The following is an 18,675-nucleotide window of genomic DNA, read 5'->3' as shown; positions in this document are numbered from 1 at the left end:
ATGTATTGTGTGGTGTCTTTCCTCTCCAAGATTATTCCTTGATCTGGAACCTTTTTAATAATGGAAAGAAATTACTACTTGGCCTGGGCAATAATGTCACTTGCAGATTGTTTTTAAAGCCACTCTGTTCCTTTTTTGTCATTTACCTATGAACAGACTAACTTAATTGTGCCAGGCCTTTTGATGCCACTTTCTCTGGAGCTCCTGGTCTGGTTCAAAGTTTGGCTTTGTTATATGCAGGCCTTGAAAGGCTTCATTAAAAGATGACAGAGTTCTAAGGAAAGCTAATTCAAGAGTTTTAATCAGTCATAACAGAACTCAAATGCACATAGTTTCCCAGGCACTGAAGATCTGTGGTTATTTTCCAGACCTTTTACTTACTGTATATATATTTTAGGAAGGTCTTGATGACTGCCCTCCTGCCCCTCAAGTCCTCTTACAGTTCTATCAGTGAAGCAAACATTTGGATCACTATCCAGTCAATCTGTCTGTGATGTTACTTCTTTAGGGCAGAGTCCCACCGGGGGCCCTGAATACTGATAGGAAGCTAGAGCTAGTTCTCTCTTCTCCCATCCCCTGCATTATTAAAGAGGGCGTTGTTCATATTCTCAAGTAGCAGTACAAAAATCTCACACCCTGGTCCAACCAGTGTGAAAATAACTGCTGTAGCACCAAGTGCCCTTTCTCTGTCCCCAGCTGAAATTGGGGGAGGGACAAAGTCCAATTGTTACTTTACCCAATCCTGTCTGCCTGCTAGAAGGCCTGTTTCCTACCCTGATGGTTTCTGCCTAACAGATGGTGTTTCTTTTTTACAGCATTATGACCCTGGACTTGTTGTGGTGATGGTAAACTTAGCAGTGGTAATTTTTTATTTTCAGACTGAATTACTCCTTTGTCATCAGTGCACCAATATGTTAGGCTTACTTTCTCTGTTGTAGCCTTCATCCTTCTGCTTGGTCTTTTTTCATTTTCCTTTCCTTTCCTTATGCAACTTGTCTGATCCTCGTTCATTAAAGGGTAATGTTAAGGAGGGATGTATCTGTTTGTGTTAGAACTACAAAAAATCAGTTAAAACATTAAATTCTAATACTGTCAAAAAACTTGATTTCTCCACAATGTAATGGGCACTAGCACTTGCTACTGCAATTTTTAAATAAATTAAAACGAACTTTGACTGCCTTAGAAGGCAAAAGTACTAATGCAGAGTTTATAAACAGGGGTTTACAGAGGTAATGAATTTGTATCAAAACTTTCTTAATTCTTCCATAACAAATTCTGATAGACCAAAAAAAAGATACCAAAACAACAAAAAAAGTAAATTCTTTGTCATTATTTTTCAATTCTTTCATTGGACCATTTGTTTTTACCAGTAAATCCCTGATTGAGACGTTATGAAAGTGATATTGCACCTAGGAAGTCATTTTTATAACCTGTCTTAATTTGGTCCTTTTGCTAAAGATTGCAGTCACTGCTTATTTATTATACCATTGGGCATAAGGTAGTAATGGATTTTCATTTTGTTTAACTGGCAGTCTTTAATGGTACCTAAAAGAAGGCTGTATTTTTTTTTCTGGCATGAGATGTTTTTTATTCACTTAAAGTTTTTTTCACTATAATAATTATTCCTAATTATATCCTTACTTATTATTTATAAAATAATGGGATATTGGTGATAAGTACACTTCTGGATTAGTTTTTCATTTTTTTTTAAAGATGAAAAGTAATCCCACAAATATAGAGCAACTACATATGGGTAGTTGCCGGTCACGTTGAAAACTTTCTTCTTTTTTCTCCAAGACCAAACCTCGTCATGATTATGGCGTTTGTTGTTATTATTTTTAATTTGGTTTTGGTGATACCTCAGATTTATCCTGACAAAGCTTAACTTTTAGCCCAAAGGTATAATATATATGTGTGTATAACAAAAACAAAACAAAACAAATACAAAAAACAATTGTTTACACCAGCCTGAATGAAATGATGAGGGAAGTAAACATTGTGTTTTTTCACTGAAGGTGTTCATCGGATAAGGTAAGTCCTCTGATCAGTGGGCTTACATCACAATAAACAGCGCAAGTTGTGATGTAAAACAGCTGTGGTAGTAAAGTGCTTGTCTGCCCCATTTTGCTTTGTTTGGCTGGTTATGAGTGGATTAAATATACATTTTTTAAAATCTCCAGCATAGATCGATTAGTTTAAAGTCAATTTTCTTCGCAACTAGTCCTTTTCACAGCTTACTGATTACTAGTCAGTGTTAAATCCACTCTGGAAAATGGGCCCTCGGAGCACCAGTTCAAAAGAAACACCATTCTTGGTTTCTAAGGGCAACAAACTGTTGCTTTTTATTTAAGTTTTTCATAGCCCTGCTTAACTGTAAAGCATCTTTTGAAAACAAAATAATATTGAACATACTGAATTGTAGTTACAGAGTTTTCCTGTATCATGTTTGAAACTATGCTTTTCAGATTTAAGTATGTCAGATGAGGTGTTTATTGCCCATTTTAAAAGCGTGTATGGGAGGATGTCAGTGGACAGTAAGAGTGAAGTGATTTCTTGATGAAAAGTTATTTTAAACATCCTGGTGCCATAGCTTAGAAATGTTTTGCATTACTTATTTAATTTTGCCATCTAATCTGGAATTATCCTCTGGAAAGATAATCAGGTGGATAGTTGGGCTTAAACTGGCAGAGGTAGGTTTGGCTGTAAGCTGTGAGAATGGCTTGTGTTTGGTTCACTGTAGCTTTCTGGTCTCTGCACTCCAAGGCAAGATCTCTAACCACCCAAACCTAATGTGTAAAGTGAGCTGTCGGCGTAGGTTTGCATCTTACCCTGATTATGTGTTCCTGTTACAGGGAGAACTGATCCCATTCCGATTGTTGTCAAGTATGACGTCATGGGCATGGGTCGCATGGAAATGGAGGTAAAATTGATTTCATTAGCTCACTTGTTTTATGGGGTATTTAAAATAGATATTAACTCCAAACTCAGATGCCAATGCAAGAATACATTCATTAGGTAGAATGTAGTTTTAATATTTTCTTTGGAAATTTAAAAATATATTTTACATTTTTATTTAGGGCTGCCTTTGAGGCAGGTAGATGGCAAATAATAACTCTGTTTTAACTGAGGCATAAAGAAATTGAGTGGTTTGCCCATGGTGGTGCCATAAGACAAGATAAGGCTTAAACCCAGACCCTATTTGTTGCAGTAGGCAGTGTTGCTTAACTGTTAAAACATTTGTTCTGGTAGGAGCTTTATCCCTATGGAGGCGTGCACAGCTGTCATCAGTGTTATCTTCTTTACATGCCTAAAATGTTTTCTCCATTTACTCCTAATTCTTTGGCATTGAACATTGAATTAAAGTCTGTCATCATCAAAAAATGTGCCTATTGGGAACCACTAGCATGAAAGGATAATGAACTTTTCTGTGTGCTATTTTCTCTGTGGGGTGACAGTAGAGCAAGAGGTTGCTGAGCAGACCCAGTGTTTATTTTCATGCAGTACTGTAGTTCTGTAAATGACTTTAAATAGCTAGTTGGGGGTACTTTAGGAATTAAGATTAATTATATCTATTTTTGTTAAGCTCGATTATGCTGAAGATGCTACCGAACGGCGCCGTGTCCTAGAAGTAGAAAAAGAAGACACGGAAGAATTGAGACAGAAGTACAAGGTACTGGAATGAAGCCTTACTTTGTATATGGGGTGCTCACACTGAGATATTTTCGATGAAAAAGGATCTCTATTAACAGCATTTGTTTAACATTAGGTTGTGATTAGTAGTAAATCTTGAGTTTCTGAACTTCTTATTTATTGCCTCTGTAAAAACTATAGAGATAATAGCACCCAGTTTAGCCCTGGCTGGTGTGGTTCAGCCTGCAAACCAAGGGGTTACTGGTTCGATTCCTAGTCAGGGCACATGCCTGGGTTTCGGACTAGGTCCCCAGTAGAGTGTGCTCGAGAGGCAGCCACACACTGATGTTTCTCTCCCTCTTTCTCTCTCCCTTCCCGTCTATCTAAAAATAAATAAATAAAATCTTTTTTAAAAAGTGAGAGATTAAAGGGGAAAAATATGTTTATCTCAATAGATGAAAAAACTAAAAGCATTATATAAAACTCAGCATTCCTTCATGATGAATAATCTTATCCAGACTGAAAAAGGACTTTCCTTAATCAGATTGAATGCCTTCAAAAACCATGTAGGAGACATCATACTTAATATTAAAAAGTTGAGCCCTGCCCTGGCTGGTGTAGCTCAGTGAATTGAGCGCGGGCCTGCGAACCAGACAATCGCGGTTCGATTCCCAGTCAGGGCACATGCCTGGTTGCAGGCTGGTTTCCTGCAGGCCAGTTCCCAGCAGGGGATGCACGAAAGGCAACCGTACATTGATGTTTCTCTCCCTCTCTCCTTCCCCCCTTCTCCTCTAAAGATAAATAAGTAAAAAAATATAAATAAATAAATAAATAAAAAATAAAAAGTTGAGCCCTGACTGCTGTGGCTCAGTGATTGAGTGTGGCTGCAAATCAGAGGGTCACCGTTTCGATTCCCAGTCAGGGCACATGCCTGGGTTGCTGGCCAGGTCCCCAGTTTGGGGCATGCAGGAGGCAACCACACGTTGATGTTTCTCTCCCTTTCTTTTCCTCTCCTCATCCCTCTGTGAAAAATAAATAAGTAAAATCTGTAAAAGAAAATACTTTTTAAGTTGAAAGTTCTTGTTTGGAGATGGAGAGACATAACATGGATGCCTGCTGTCATTGTTTCTATTAAATATTGTGCTGGAGGTCCTGTAAGAGCACAGTAAGGTGACAGACAGAAACAGACAAAGATTATGTAAGAGGTGAAAGGAAGAGACAAAACTGGTTTTGTTTGTAGGTGTGATTCTATAAAAAGGTATCTGAAGCAATATACAGATAAATTATACAAATAACTGTTTAGCAGGATGCTAGATACAAAATAATAAATTTAAATGTATGTGTCTTTAGAGCAGTGAGTTACAAAATGAAGATTACATGATGTGTAAGACTTATTCAGAAACATTATTGAGAGATAGTAAAGAATAGTGAATAAAAAGTGAGATTTTAAAATAATTAGTTCATTAATTAGAAGACTTAATATTAAGAATAAATCTGTTTTCCCCCAGATTTTCTGTATGTTTAATGCAGTCAAGTCAAAATCCCAACAGAATTTTGCATGGAATTTCACAAGCTCATTCCAAAATCTATGTGGAAGTATAAAGGGCCAGGCATAGTCAAAGCAGTCTCAAAGCCTGAGTGAGATAGGAAGACCCAGCCTTACCGGCGATCAGAGTCTGCTATCGAGCTGTGGCAAGGAAGATAATGTGATACTGGCACAAGGGTAGGTCCCCGGAACAAAACAGAGAGCCCTGACACAGACCCCTTCTGTATGTGGCCACCTGTAAGACAAAGACGGTATTACAGATAAGTGAGGAAAAGAGCAAACTTTTCGGTAAAAGATTTTGAGACAGTTGTTTGCCCATGTGGGAAATAATAGATTTCTACTTCCGCCCTCATACCATATAATAATCGATTGCAAATGGATTAAAGATTTAAATGTAAAAGGAATAAACAAAGCTTTTAGAAGATAGTATACAAGATTCTCTTGTACTTATTGTTTTTTTAAATTTTTTCTGTTAGTAATATTTTCTCTAACATTTTATTATGAAAGTTGTTGAGCATACAGAAAAAATGAGAGAACTATACAGTGAATACCCATATACCTACCACCTGTATTCTACAATTAACACTTACCAATGCTGTTTCATTACATTACATTATCAGTGACTTTTTTAAAAACATTTATTGATAATCAGTACCTTTTTAAAATTCTTAAAATAGCTCTTTGGTTCTTTTTCCAATTTGCCTTTTTTGCTTTTTGTTTTTTAATAATGCTTGCTTTTACCTTTTGATATTTTTGCCTTTTTTCTTTTTAAACATTCTAAATGTTCTTATTTTATAATTTCTTTCAAATTTTCTATTTGTAATATTTGTTATACAGGGTCCAGACAAATAACACTCCTTTTTATTACAAAATCTTTTATTACAAAATCATAAGCATGTAATTCTGTAACATAAGAATATCACATTCAAGCAGACCATATGAAATTTTAGGTGAAATGTTTAAATTAAAACTGTAAATTATTATACACATATTATTACCCTACCAGCCACGAGCAGGCATTATTTCTGCCAGACCCTGTATGTTTTTATCTTTTGTTTCTTCTCCTGAGCTCTCAGAGTAGTTTGTTTCCTTGTGTGGTTTGCAGTTTTGATTGTCATATCATCATCTGTGGAAATTCGTCTTATCCAATAAAGATAACCACCAAAATATTAAAATCTGGACTATAAGAGGGGAATTGGTATCAGTAAGAGATAATGAGTTTGGGGAGTGTCCGAATACTGATATTTTAAAGTTGCAGGAATGGATTAAATTGCCCAGGGAAAAAGGAGTAATACAATATTAGAAGCAAATTTAATGTATTTAAAGAATAAAAAGGATTATGAGTAAAGGGCAAGAGGCCATATAAAACCTCAATGAGGTTAATAGGTTATACAAGGCAGAATATTAAATTATAATGCAACTGAAGAAATATCCACAATGCAGCAAAAAATGGAGGTGGGGAGCAAGAAAGAAATGGAAAATATGTGAGAGTGATGAACACTTAGATAATAAAGAATGGGCAGAGTTCCAGAAAGAAAGAAAAAGAATAGGGCAGAGGCAGTGTTCAGAGGGAAGATTCCAGAATGGATGGAAGGTGCAACTCACAGATTCAGGGAGCCTAATGAATTTTAAGCAAGATTTTTAAAAAATCTACACAAAGATACATTCTGGTAAAACTATAAAATACCAAAGTAAAAAGACTTTTACTGGACTCAAATGGAATCTTGAATGTACTAAGAGCAAGTAACCCATCAACCTAGAACTGTACACCCAGCAAAAATAGCCCTAGAATAAAGATAAAAATGGGTAAATTTTTACATAAAAACATTAGTTTGCCTCTAAAAGACTCCCAAAAGAAATTTCTGTGAGACTTCTGGCCAAGGTGGTGGTATAGGTAAACACAATTCCCCTTCTCACAACCACATCAAAATCCCAGCAGTTCTTTTTAAAGGGCCTATGCACAGACTTACTTGGACTCACTCCCTCTGAGCTCCAGCACCAGGGCAGCAGATTGAAAGGCATTAGAGACAGATGGAAAGGAACTGAATTGTCCTATATCAGGGTCAGAGTGGGGGGGAGGGCATGCTTGCTCCAGACAGAAGGGCTGGCAGAGGCCATTGTTCCTTTTTGTGCCCCCTCCACACAGAACCTGCAGGTGGGCACCACACTACCATCAACCTGGCTCACAGTTTGTTCCACTCTAGTGATTCCCTGAGGCCCTGCCCCACCCAACTTTCAGGCCTGCCCAGGCTGTTTCAGTGGCTTTTTCATACAAATGGCTTGTGCTGACCCATGCTCCAGACTTTCTTAAATTCTCAAACAAGCAGCACCTGGCTTCAGCAAGCCCTGTACCACTCACTAAGGTGCCCCAGACCCAGCACAAGTAGCAGCCATGTGCAGATCACTTTGTAGCTGACGCTGTATGGTCCTGGACAGCACACACGTGGTTGCTGACCTTGGATGTGCCAAACAGCAATCAAAGTTCAACTACAACAGGAAGGGGTACATAGCCCACATAATGGGTGCATCTTGAGTACCCAGCTTGGGTAATAGGTAAGGCTATGCCACTGGACTGTATAGGACACCTACTACATCAAGGCCACCCTATCAAGCCTGAGGGACATCACAGCTGTACCTAATACATAGAAACAAACTCAGGGAGGCTGCCAAAATGAGGAAACAAAGAAACGTGGCCCAAATGAAAGAACAGAACAAAACTCCAGAAAAAGAACTAAACAAAATGGAGACAAGCAATCGTGATCTACTAGATGCAGAGTTCAAAGCACTAGTCATAAGGATGCTCAAGAAACTTAGGACTTCAACAGCATTAAAGAGATTTAGTTAGGATCGAAGGGTACCCTAATAAAGGACAATTTACACAAATGAGAGAATCTTAAAAGCAGCAGGAGAAAAGAAATTAGTTACCTACAGGGGAGTTCTCATAAGGCTCTCAGCTGATTCCTCAAAAGAAACTTTGCAGGCTAAAAGAGACTGGCAAGAAATATTCAAAGTGATGAAAAGCAGGGACCTACAACCATGATTACTCTACCCAGCAGAGCTATCTGCTGTCCATTGGACATTGATGTCCATTTAGAATGGAAGGGCAGATAAAAAGCATTCCAGACAAGAAAAAGCTCAAGTCGATCACCACCAAACTAGTATTATATGAAATGTTAAAGGGACTTATTTAAGTAAAAGATCAAAACTATGAACAATAAAATGACAAATACGTATCTGTCAACTATTGAGTCTCAAAAAACAAAATATACAAGAACAGAACAGAATCATAGATGCAAAAAATGTTTTGATAGTTGCCAGATGGGGAGATGAGTGAAAAAGTGGAAGGGATTAAGAAGTATGATTTGGTAGTTACAGAATAGTCATGAGGATGTAAAGTACAGCATAGGGAATAGAGTAGCCAAAGAACATATATGCATGACCCATGGTCATGGACAATGTTGTGGGGATTGCCCGAGGGATTATGGGGGAGGGGACAAAAGGGGAAAAATTGGGACAACTGTAATAACAGACAATAAAATACTTTTTTTTTTTTTTAGTTTTTTGGAAAAGTACGTTAGGAAGAAGAAATGTGATTTTCTCTTTTTTTTAAGTGGCAAATCTTTTTTTTTTTTTAAAGATTTTATTTATTTATCTTTGAGAGAGGAAGGGAAGGAGAGGAGGAGAGAAACATCAATGTGTGGTTGCCTTTTGTGCATCCCCTGCTGGAAACTGACCTGCAGGGAATCGGCCTGCAACCCAGGCATGTGCCCTGACTGGGAATCGAACCTCGATCGTGTGGTTCGCAGGCCCGCGCTAAATCCACTGAGCTATGCCAGCCAGGGCAGAAATGTGATTTTCATTGAAAGGTCTGAGATACAATGAGGAATCTCTCTTTTTTTTAACCCTCAGTCCTCACCTGAGGGTATGTTTATTGATACTAGAGAGCAGAGAATGGAGAGGAGGAGAGAGAAAAAGAGACATCAGTGTAAAAAATATCAGTCAGTTGCCTCCCATATATGCCTTAGTTGGGGATTGAACCCATGACCTTTTGGTGCATAGGACAATGCTCCAGCTGACTGAGCCACCTGGCCAAGGCTAGTGAATCTCTTACAATCAAAATTTAATTAGGTTGTGTGTGTTTTTTTAATCCAGTGTTTTGATCTTTTTTTGGAAGAGTAAATTTTCTAAATCTGTAGAAACACTATAAAAAAGATTATCTTGCAAAATTAAGTAAAAGCCAGGATAGAATTGAGATATGCTTCTGTAGTCACTATTGCCAGAAGGTCGATTCTGCTTGGTACCTGCTACTTCATACTGCTCACTTTTGAATCGAAGTCTCATGTAGATGCTTCAGACCGGAAGAGAGTAGGTCACATGCCTGCATCCTAGTTTTAAGGGAGGTTGGGAAAGTGAGCTTTCTGATTTCTGTCTTGGGGGGAAACCAGCACTGGTGAGGAATATCAACAAGTTGCTTAACAGCCAGACAACATGAAATACCCAGGATATTTAGAGAAAATTATCATAACGATTGAATATGGCAAAAATTATAAAGTGTTTTATATTCACTTTTTAACTTTAATAAATTTATCCAAAATAATTCTTTACTGGCATTCTACAAAATATAGCAACCATTTGTTGCTGACAAAGTAGCTCATATGAGAAATGGTAAAAGAGGTGGTAGATGCTAAAGCTGCTTTGAAAGTGTTCAAAAAGTTACAATACTGAGTGGAAGAAAGGCCAATTTTAGAAGCCTTTGAAATGAGACTTCTCTTTAGGTTTTTTAACTAAACGGAGCTAGAAGCTACTCATTGTGAGAATGGTGCATCTATGCTGCTGTGAAAGACTAGCAAATATGTAAATCATTTATCATTTCTTTTCCCTTCTCATTCTTCTGTTCTACTTACATCAAATGAATGTACTGAACTCGTTTTAAGATGTATTTTGATGTCTAGTTTTTAAGTGGAACTGCTGAGGCATATTGGACCATCTCTCGGTCAGTCCTGCAGTTTTGTGCCAGAACCTCATTAAAACCAGTGACTAACCACCATATATCTGTGTTGGCAGTTTGAAATTAGCAGTGCAGCTTATTTGGAGAGTAATCTCAAATAACTCCATAACTGGCCGCAGTAATGTCTAAAAAGTTGAATATTAATGTTACTCCAGCTTTCTCCGGGTATTTGCCTGGCTTATCTTTTTCTGTCTTTATCCTTGTAACTTTAAACTTTCTGAGCCCTCGTGTTTTAGGGGGGTTGCTTGTAATCAGCATGTAGTTGGACTTTTTCTTTCTTTCTCTCTCTCTTTTTTTTTTTTTTTTTTTTTTTTTTTTGTCTTTTTAAGATGTTATTTTTAGGGAGGAGAAGGGAGGGAGAAAGAAAGAAGGGGAGAAAATCTACAACTGTTGGTGGTAAACTTTTTTTGTATTGAAGTGCTTTCATTTCATTGTTTGTGAAAAATATTTGGTGTTTAAATGAAAACATATCTTTTAGCACACTGTCTTCTGTTGCTTTTCAGCTAATTGGCTCTCAGTCTGATTCTGGGTGATTTTTTTTTCTGGATAGTTTTATGTCACTGTCTTTTGTCCATTATAGTTTCACTAAAGGGTATCTAGGTGCATATTTTTATTTAACCTCTCTTCAGGTAAGACTGCTTTTTTACAACATTCACTTAAAATTCTACCAAGTTCATTTTTTGTTTTTATTTTGTGGTTTCTTACAGGATTATGTTGATAAAGAGAAGGCAATTGCCAAAGCACTGGAAGACCTTAGAGCCAACTTTTACTGTGAACTCTGTGATAAGCAGTATCAGAAACATCAGGAATTTGACAACCATATCAATTCCTATGATCACGCACACAAGCAGGTGAGGAATAATTATTTGCTAACAAACTAAAAAATACTTTATTTGTTGTTGTAACTATTGAATTTTAATTGGATCCAAAAAACTTGATGATTTTGGTTTCTCTTATCTACAGGTTTTTATATGAAGTCATCTGACTTACTTGACTTTTTTTTTTTCAGTGACAGAAGTCCTGCCATAGACCACCCCCTTACCCGCCCTTCCAGCATTTAATGTAGAGTGGAGCATTGTGAGCGTCCTAAATCTTGCATAAAATTTTGGTTTGAGTGGTTTCTCAATTTGTATTTGATTTGGTAATTCAGCTGAGGATCACCAGGAACTTTGTTTTTCTTTCTCCCCTTTTCTGAACATGTTAAACTTTTGAGTTATCCCAGACTGGTCATTTCATCTTCTGTGTATAAGAATTCATGCTTCTTTAGCTACTCTTTCCTATTAGTAAGTCATTTTGTTACACTCTTGGAAAGTAGATGAATCTTGAGAAGGGAAATAAAATTATATGCTATCTTAACTAACAAAAAACTCTGATGCCAAATTTTGAAGAACTTGCTGAGAAATGAATTACACATTCTTCACATTCTTTTTTTTCTTCATTAATTTAGTAGGGGAAGGGGTTGTACCTAACTAGTTACTGGCATAAAGAAGGCAACAAAGACTGAGGGATTTTAGAAGGAGGAAATTAATCTTTAAATCTATCACACAGTTCTGGCTTATTAAAGAATTTTGAACCATTTGATCTTGGGTGACTTCAGCAGGCTCGTTAGGTCTTTGTGGGCTACAAAGACCTAACAAATACACCCAAAAAAAGGTGTATTTGTTAAACTTGTAAGATCTGTGGGCATTGCTGGAATGCTATCTTAAGCTGGTCCTGTTAAACCAACATTTTTTTTTAACCTTTGCTTAGCTTTATTTTTCAACCAATGAAAGATTTCAGAGCATTGGGAAAAGGAAGGCCTTGACTGAGCTTCACTTTTACTACCACGGGTCATTTTCAAGCTGGCTGGAATATTATACTTTATGCAGTAATCTCTTCCTTTTCATCCACACCTAACCAGTTTAAGATTCTTTCACTTTTAGAGTTTTATTTAAGACAGCTTTTCAACTTTTTGTACATTATTTTAATATATTGTTAGTTCTGCCTGATTGGAAAAAGAGAAATTGAGAGATCGTATATAGTATTAGGGGTGTCAAACTCACTTTTACCTGGGGCCATATAAGCCTCATGGTTGCCTTCAAAGGGCCGAGTATAACTTTAGGACTGTATAAATGTAACTACTCCTTAAGAGTTAAGCAAGAGCTCAGTACTACTGCCAGGTAGAAACAAGGTGGAGGGTCGGATTTGGCCCGCAGGCCTTGTGTTTGCCACCTGTGATATATATGAACAAGATATATTGGCCATTAACCTTACCCCTTCAGAGAATCATCTGCCAAGAAAGAAGAATGCAGCAGTGAATAATACTTATTCAGTAACTTTTCCCACTTTTCAGTGTGTATATAATTCACATTTTCAGGTTGTTTTTTTATGGAATTAACTAAGACATTTTACATCTAGGTATATACTCACCTTTTTGGGTTCTTGAAAATTTCTCCAGTTAAGCCCTGTGATTAGTTTAAGATTCCAGAAGAAACTTTAGGGACCGAACGGACATTTAGAAAGGTTATCATTTTAGTTGATGAGAAGTCTCTTGAGTAAAGTTTTAATTAGAAAAGAATAAACCAGGAAAAGTGTAATTCAAATTTGAATAATGTGTACACTGGCTTTTTAAGTGGGAAAAAAATCTAAGCAAAACAGATTCACAATTAAATACAAAAGTAATCAAATTCACATTGACAACATTAATGTAATGGAAGATGATGTTTTAGTGATGTTTCTTTCAACTTGAGAGAGGTAGAAATTGTTACAGCTCTGGTTCATTTGAATTTGATATGTTTATTCTCCTGTGCACTTTGGTTTGACCCGGTTCTCTCACCACTTTTTATGTTGAAGTGGTCCTGTCTGTGGGGAGATGTCGTCTCCAAGGTGATACTTGGCGATGTCTGGAGACATTTTTGATTATCACAACTATAGGGCGGATAGAGCTACTGGCATCTAGTGTGTGGAGCACAAGGGTGTGCTGCTAAACAGTTTGCAGTGGACGAAAAGCTCCTTGCAAACACGTTGCTTGGCCCAAAACGTCACTCAGTGCTGAGGTTGAGAAACCCTGTACTATTAGGACAGCTGAAAACTTTCACGTACAGATGATATTGTGATATCATTTGATCTTTGCTTGGTACAAACAAATCACTATCATTTTAACTCCCCAGTTATGTTGTAAACATTATAGTGTTAATCTAGATGATCTTAAATCTTCTTTCTTTTTTAGATTATCATGAAAATACAAAATTAGGATTTCCTATAGAGGATTTATGGACTACCTTATCCACTAACAGAGAACATATCTATGACCCCTGATTGGGGAAAGAATTTTTAGCTGGTATAATTAATGTGAATGCACATTAGCTTATTTTTCCACCCCGATCAAAAGCCCCTCTTAAGTGTTAGGACCAGTGTAGTATGACTTTGCTACTTTGTTTTCGGAGGCATACTTTTTATTTGGTCTCTATATGGGCTTTTTCATCTCTCTTTATACTGCTCTCTTAATGTAAATGATAGAATGTTGAGACAGAATACTATAAATATATAAACAGAAAAATGCACAATACTGACTTTTTGTATAGTTACACTCTTCCCTTCACTTAGAATTTCTAAAGAGCCTTTAATTAACCATGGTACAACATAGCTAAGTAACCCCTAAGAGGAGGTAGGTCCCATTTTTTATTCCTCTTTGATGGACATGAATTTACCATACAAATGGACCTACCATTTTCCAAATTTATGCTCTAACATCATAAAGACACCCTGTCTTGTCTTCCAGGAAGGCACACAGGATTATTATGAATCTGAGATAATAGGTAAGTACATCCACCCCTATGTTAGTAATCCCTAGTTTGCATCTTCCATCAAATTTTCACTTAAAATTTTCCAGAGAATCTATTACGTTTGGTAATACTATAGGCAGGATTCTGAACATGCACTTACCTTCATTAAACACAAATAATCTCTCAGAAAGGGGATATGGAGTTACCCGCATTTGTGGTGATTTTTTTCCCGTCACCATTCACAAGTTTTCCTTCAAATTTTCTAAGGTATTTTGTGAAGCAATGCATTAATACACAAATATCAAGACCCAGTTTGAGCTTCAAAAATGAAAAATTGCATTAGACATTTTGGCTTTTTTCAGGAGTTTAACCCTTGTTTTAAAGTAATCAATTCAAGCCCTGGCTGCTGTGACTCAGTGGATTGAGTGTGGGCCTGCCAATCAAAGGGTTGCCAGTTCGATTCCCAGTCAGAGCCATGCCTGGGTTGCGGACTAGGTCCTAGTAGGGGCCTCATGAGAAGCAACCACACACTGATGTTTCTCTCCCTCTCTTTCTCCTTCCCTTCCCCTCTCTAAAGTAAATAAATAAAATGTTTTTTTTAAGTAATCATTTCAATACATTTTGAGATCTTCAAATGTATGCCTTATCGTTCTTCAAAAGATAACCCAATGATTTCTTTTTATATTATAAGTTGGTTCTGATACGCCTGAGTGCTCAGTGTTAGTGTCCATATTCTACCTTTGTTGACTTAGCTATAAGTTAAAGTTAACTTTGAAACTAAACATTTTTCCATTGCTACCTCCCTGTTTCTTTATTTTGCATATCTTTTAAAATATGTCTGCTGCCCTGGCCGGGTGGCTCAGTTGGTTGGAGCAATGTCCCACGCACCAAAAGGTTGTGGGTTCGATCCCTAGTCAGGGTGCATACAAGAGGTAACCGATTGGTATTTCTCACATTGGTGTTTCTCTCCCCCTGGCCTTTCCTCTCTCTCTAAAACCAATAAACGTATCTTTGGGTGAGGATTTTTTTTTAAGCCTGCATACTAATTGATATGACAGTGGAAACTTTTTTTTCATAATTATGTTTTTCAGATATCCTAAATTTTTAACTCCAGAGAACATTTTTTTCCGCAGAGGTAAATTTGTAGCAGCCTAGTAACAGTGTCTTATTTTTGATGTTGTTTTGATTTTCTTTCTTGGTGCCCTGTTACCCACTCAGGATTTTTCTAATCTTACTCTCTCTTATTTATGCCGCTAAGGGCCTCCTCACTCACCAGCCTCTATCTAGTACATAAATCAAATTGTCCCACAGCTCTTTTTGTGTGGCCTTTGTGATGTTAGGGTTTTCCCCTTTAATTTCAGTTTCCAATCTTTAAAAATGAGATTTTATGTAATTCAGGCTTTGGCTTATCTTGAAAAATTAAAATATCTGAACATTAGTAACAGTTTGCTAGAGCGGAATAGTTGCCATCTCTCAAAAGGCGTGCGCGTGCGCTGACTCCCCGCAGCGGCTCTTTCCACTGCAGCCTTTCTCTGTGTCACCCTGTGTTGACTCGTCCTACTCCTCTGACCACTGGAGTTTGTGACCCAGTCTTACCCCTTTCCCTACTCTCAGCACAGGCTCCCGCAGGTTCTGATTGATCCTGGGGAAGTAGCAACTGAAAGTTGCCCGATCCCAACTTTCGTGCAATTTCAAAACCATCTGTGGTAGTCGGATCCAGTTATCAAAATCTGCTATTGTAAAGCAGCTTTGAGAAATTCTTTCAACCCTTAGAATAGATATCTTTTTTAAAAAATATTTTATTTATTTATCTTTAGTGGGGAAGGGAAAGAGAGAGGGAGAGAAACATCAGTGTATGGTTGCCTCTTGTAAGTCTCCTGCTGGGAACTGGCCTGCAACCCAAGCATGTGCCTTGACTGGGAATTGAACCTCAATCATGTGGTTTGCAGGCCCTCACTCAATCCACTGAGCTACACTAGCCAGGGCTAACTCTTAGAATAGATATCTTGATCAGAGGAAAGAATGCTTTCAGACTGCCCCTTCTTTCTGCAAATAGATTTAGTATGAAAACCTCTGACTTTTTTACATTTTTAGAAAAGACTGAAGACTCATTTAATACCTAGATCTGTTTTAGCTATAAAAGCAATGGTTTCCTGAGCTTTAAATAGCTGAGCTAAAACAGATTAAACCTGTAGCAACCATCAGTAACTTGTCTAAATTGTACAGAATAGACTCTATTATATGATTCTGTTAACTTTGTCTACACTGTTACAATTACTTTTTAATAGCATTGCTTACTTTTAGTTGACTGTTTCAGTACCCAGTAATGTATCTTACCAAGCAACAAAAATTTAGTTTTCCTTAATACTCAAAAATGAAATAAGTTCTGACTTTAAGTATTTTCTGAGAAATTCCGTGGCGATGGAAGGAATGATCACTTACGGATTTCGTTCAAGTGTAGAGTGGTCACTTTCCACTTGAAGTTTCATTGTTTGATGGTTGGATTTTTCCCTCTCAAGATAATTGACTGCATTTGATCCTCTGTATGCTTGGCACCTCAAAACCAGCTGTACCTCTCTGGCAAGCCACTGCAGATTTTAACAAATGCGAACTGGGTTCCTGCTTTCAGCGCTACTTTGATATTCAGTGGGGGGAAACAAAGAACTCAGTAAATTAAAACAAGGTGCGAGAAGATAATTTTAGGGCTAAAATTTTTTAAATTGACCCTTCTAAGAAGCGAAACCACTAAAATCATACACGTGGAGATAATCTGTAGGTACTCTATATTTTGGGTTTATATGAAATGTTTATTATTAGAAAACCATAACTTATTTAAAAGATGTGAAATAGGTTAAGAAGATCGTAAAGTACTTACAAATCCCAAAACTTGGTAAATATTGAGTTAACCAGCACAATTAACCTCTGAAAAGGTTATGCTTTGAAAAGTTAAGCAATTGTGAAGAGGGGTATACATCTTATAATATGAACACATCATAGTTTTATTTTAATAAACTGTATCAAAATGAAAGTTTTAGGTTTGGTGATACCTTGTACCACTATGGATGCTCTTTTCTTTGGGACTTGTTTGCTTAATAAGAGAATTGACATCTTTTAGCCAGGTCTCCTAAGAGTTGAGCGTGTTTTAAGGTTTTTCACCTGTTCAGTCTTACCTACTCACCACCTCTGCTTTGTTGGGGATAGACTTCTTACACCCAGCTATCACAGCCTCGATAACCTCGGAAAACTCTGCATCTGTTTAGGGATGCCATCTTGCTTGTGAACAGAGGTAACCAACCCTAAACAGACCTTTTGGGCGCTAAGCTTGCTGGTAAACTCTGTATTCTCTTACTGTGTTTTCTAACTCTTCATCTCGGCACACAGTCCAAATTCGAGTAACAACGATTTTAACCTTATTTACTATTTACGTTCTGCAGTTTTCAAGCCCTTTCCTGCCCCCGTAAAGTAAGTCCTCACTTATTAACATTGTCAGTAGGCTCTTGGAAACTGTAACTTGAAGCAAAACAACATGTAACAAAACCAGTTTTACCATAGGCTGATTGATAGAAACAAGGTAAGTTCCTACAGCATATTTCTGGTCACAGAAATATCACCAAACTTCTAAATAAAGACCCCAAACACTTCTAATACTAAACATTGAAATAAGTGTGAGCTATATAAACATTTAAGAAAGATTAATAAAAACAAGATAATTAGTCCTGGCTGGTGTAGCTCAGTGGACTGAGTGCAGGCCTACGAACCACACGATCGCGGTTCGATTCCCAGTCAGGGCACATGCCTGGGTTGCAGGCCAGTTCCCAGCAGGGGACCCATGAGAGGCAACCACACATTGATGTTTCTCTCCTTCCCTTCCCCTCTAAAGATAAATAAATAAAATCTTAAAAAAAAAAAAAAACCAAGATAATTATTTTCCAACCTGGGTTGAAGGTGGTCAGAACCTCTCCTGGTAGTTCAGGGAGCAAGGCTGGCGCTCACTCTAGACAGGATGCCCTTCCATGGCAGAGCGCACCCCGCCCCACTCAGACTGAGACAGTGTGTAGGAACAGCAGCTTGTCGTAAGTCTGTGGGAGGACACTGGAGCACCTAGAGCAAGGCCCACACAGACGTGGGAGTGAGGGCAAACTACAGGCAGTGGCCCTACCTAGCCAGGAATCAGTTTTTCTTTCTTTTTTTTTTTAAATCAATATTATAATGAAATGACATTATTTAAGGACCTGCTGTCTACTCATATTTATCACAGAATTGCACTGTAGTGGTGATTTGAAAAGTTAAAGCAACTTAAGGAATAAAGTTTGCAAGTGGCGATGCTGAAAAGAGCTCTGAATTGGGGTGCTCCTGTGCATTTGCTTTGGGCCCAGGCAACTCTTCCGATCCATCAAATGTCACATAGAGGGCAGACCTTTGCCTCCGGATGGGACCTAGAGGGCTAACCTAAAACTCCTCCACAAAACCACAACAGCATACCATCTCACACCTGTCGTACTAGGGTGGCTAAAATTAAAAAGACACATCAACAGGTGTTGTAGAGAACATGAGGAAATTGTACCATATGACCAGTTTATACCCAATAGAAATGAAAATACGTGTCCACACCAAAACTTACAAGAGTGTCCACAGCTGCATTATTTATAATAAAAGTGGAAGCAATCTAAATATTCATCAACTGATGAGAGGATAAACAAAGCGATATATCCCTTCAATGGGATTTT

General features: G+C 37.6%; 1 protein-coding gene across 6 annotated transcripts in view; it reads left to right on the top strand.

The window, feature by feature from the left end:
• Nucleotides 1–18,675, top strand: part of GPATCH8 (G-patch domain containing 8) — a 75,523-nt gene that overhangs the window by 40,460 nt on the left and 16,388 nt on the right. For 3 of the 6 annotated variants that reach the window (XM_053659421.1, XM_053659423.1, XM_053659430.1), the window contains 4 exons: nt 2,853–2,920; nt 3,584–3,670; nt 10,892–11,035; nt 13,945–13,981. In XM_053659421.1, coding sequence (XP_053515396.1) covers nt 2,853–2,920; nt 3,584–3,670; nt 10,892–11,035; nt 13,945–13,981 — 336 coding nt within the window. Of the gene's footprint in view, nt 1–815; nt 861–2,852; nt 2,921–3,583; nt 3,671–10,891; nt 11,036–13,944; nt 13,982–18,675 lie in introns of all 6 variants that reach the window. The other 3 variants (XM_053659425.1, XM_053659427.1, XM_037162197.2) reach the window with 2 other exon arrangements.

This window comes from Artibeus jamaicensis, unplaced genomic scaffold (assembly GCF_021234435.1).
Source record: "Artibeus jamaicensis isolate MK-2021 breed Jamaican fruit bat unplaced genomic scaffold, CSHL_Jam_final contig_2259, whole genome shotgun sequence".
NCBI lineage: Eukaryota > Metazoa > Chordata > Mammalia > Chiroptera > Phyllostomidae > Artibeus > Artibeus jamaicensis.
This window is presented reverse-complemented; position numbering and strand designations above follow the sequence as displayed.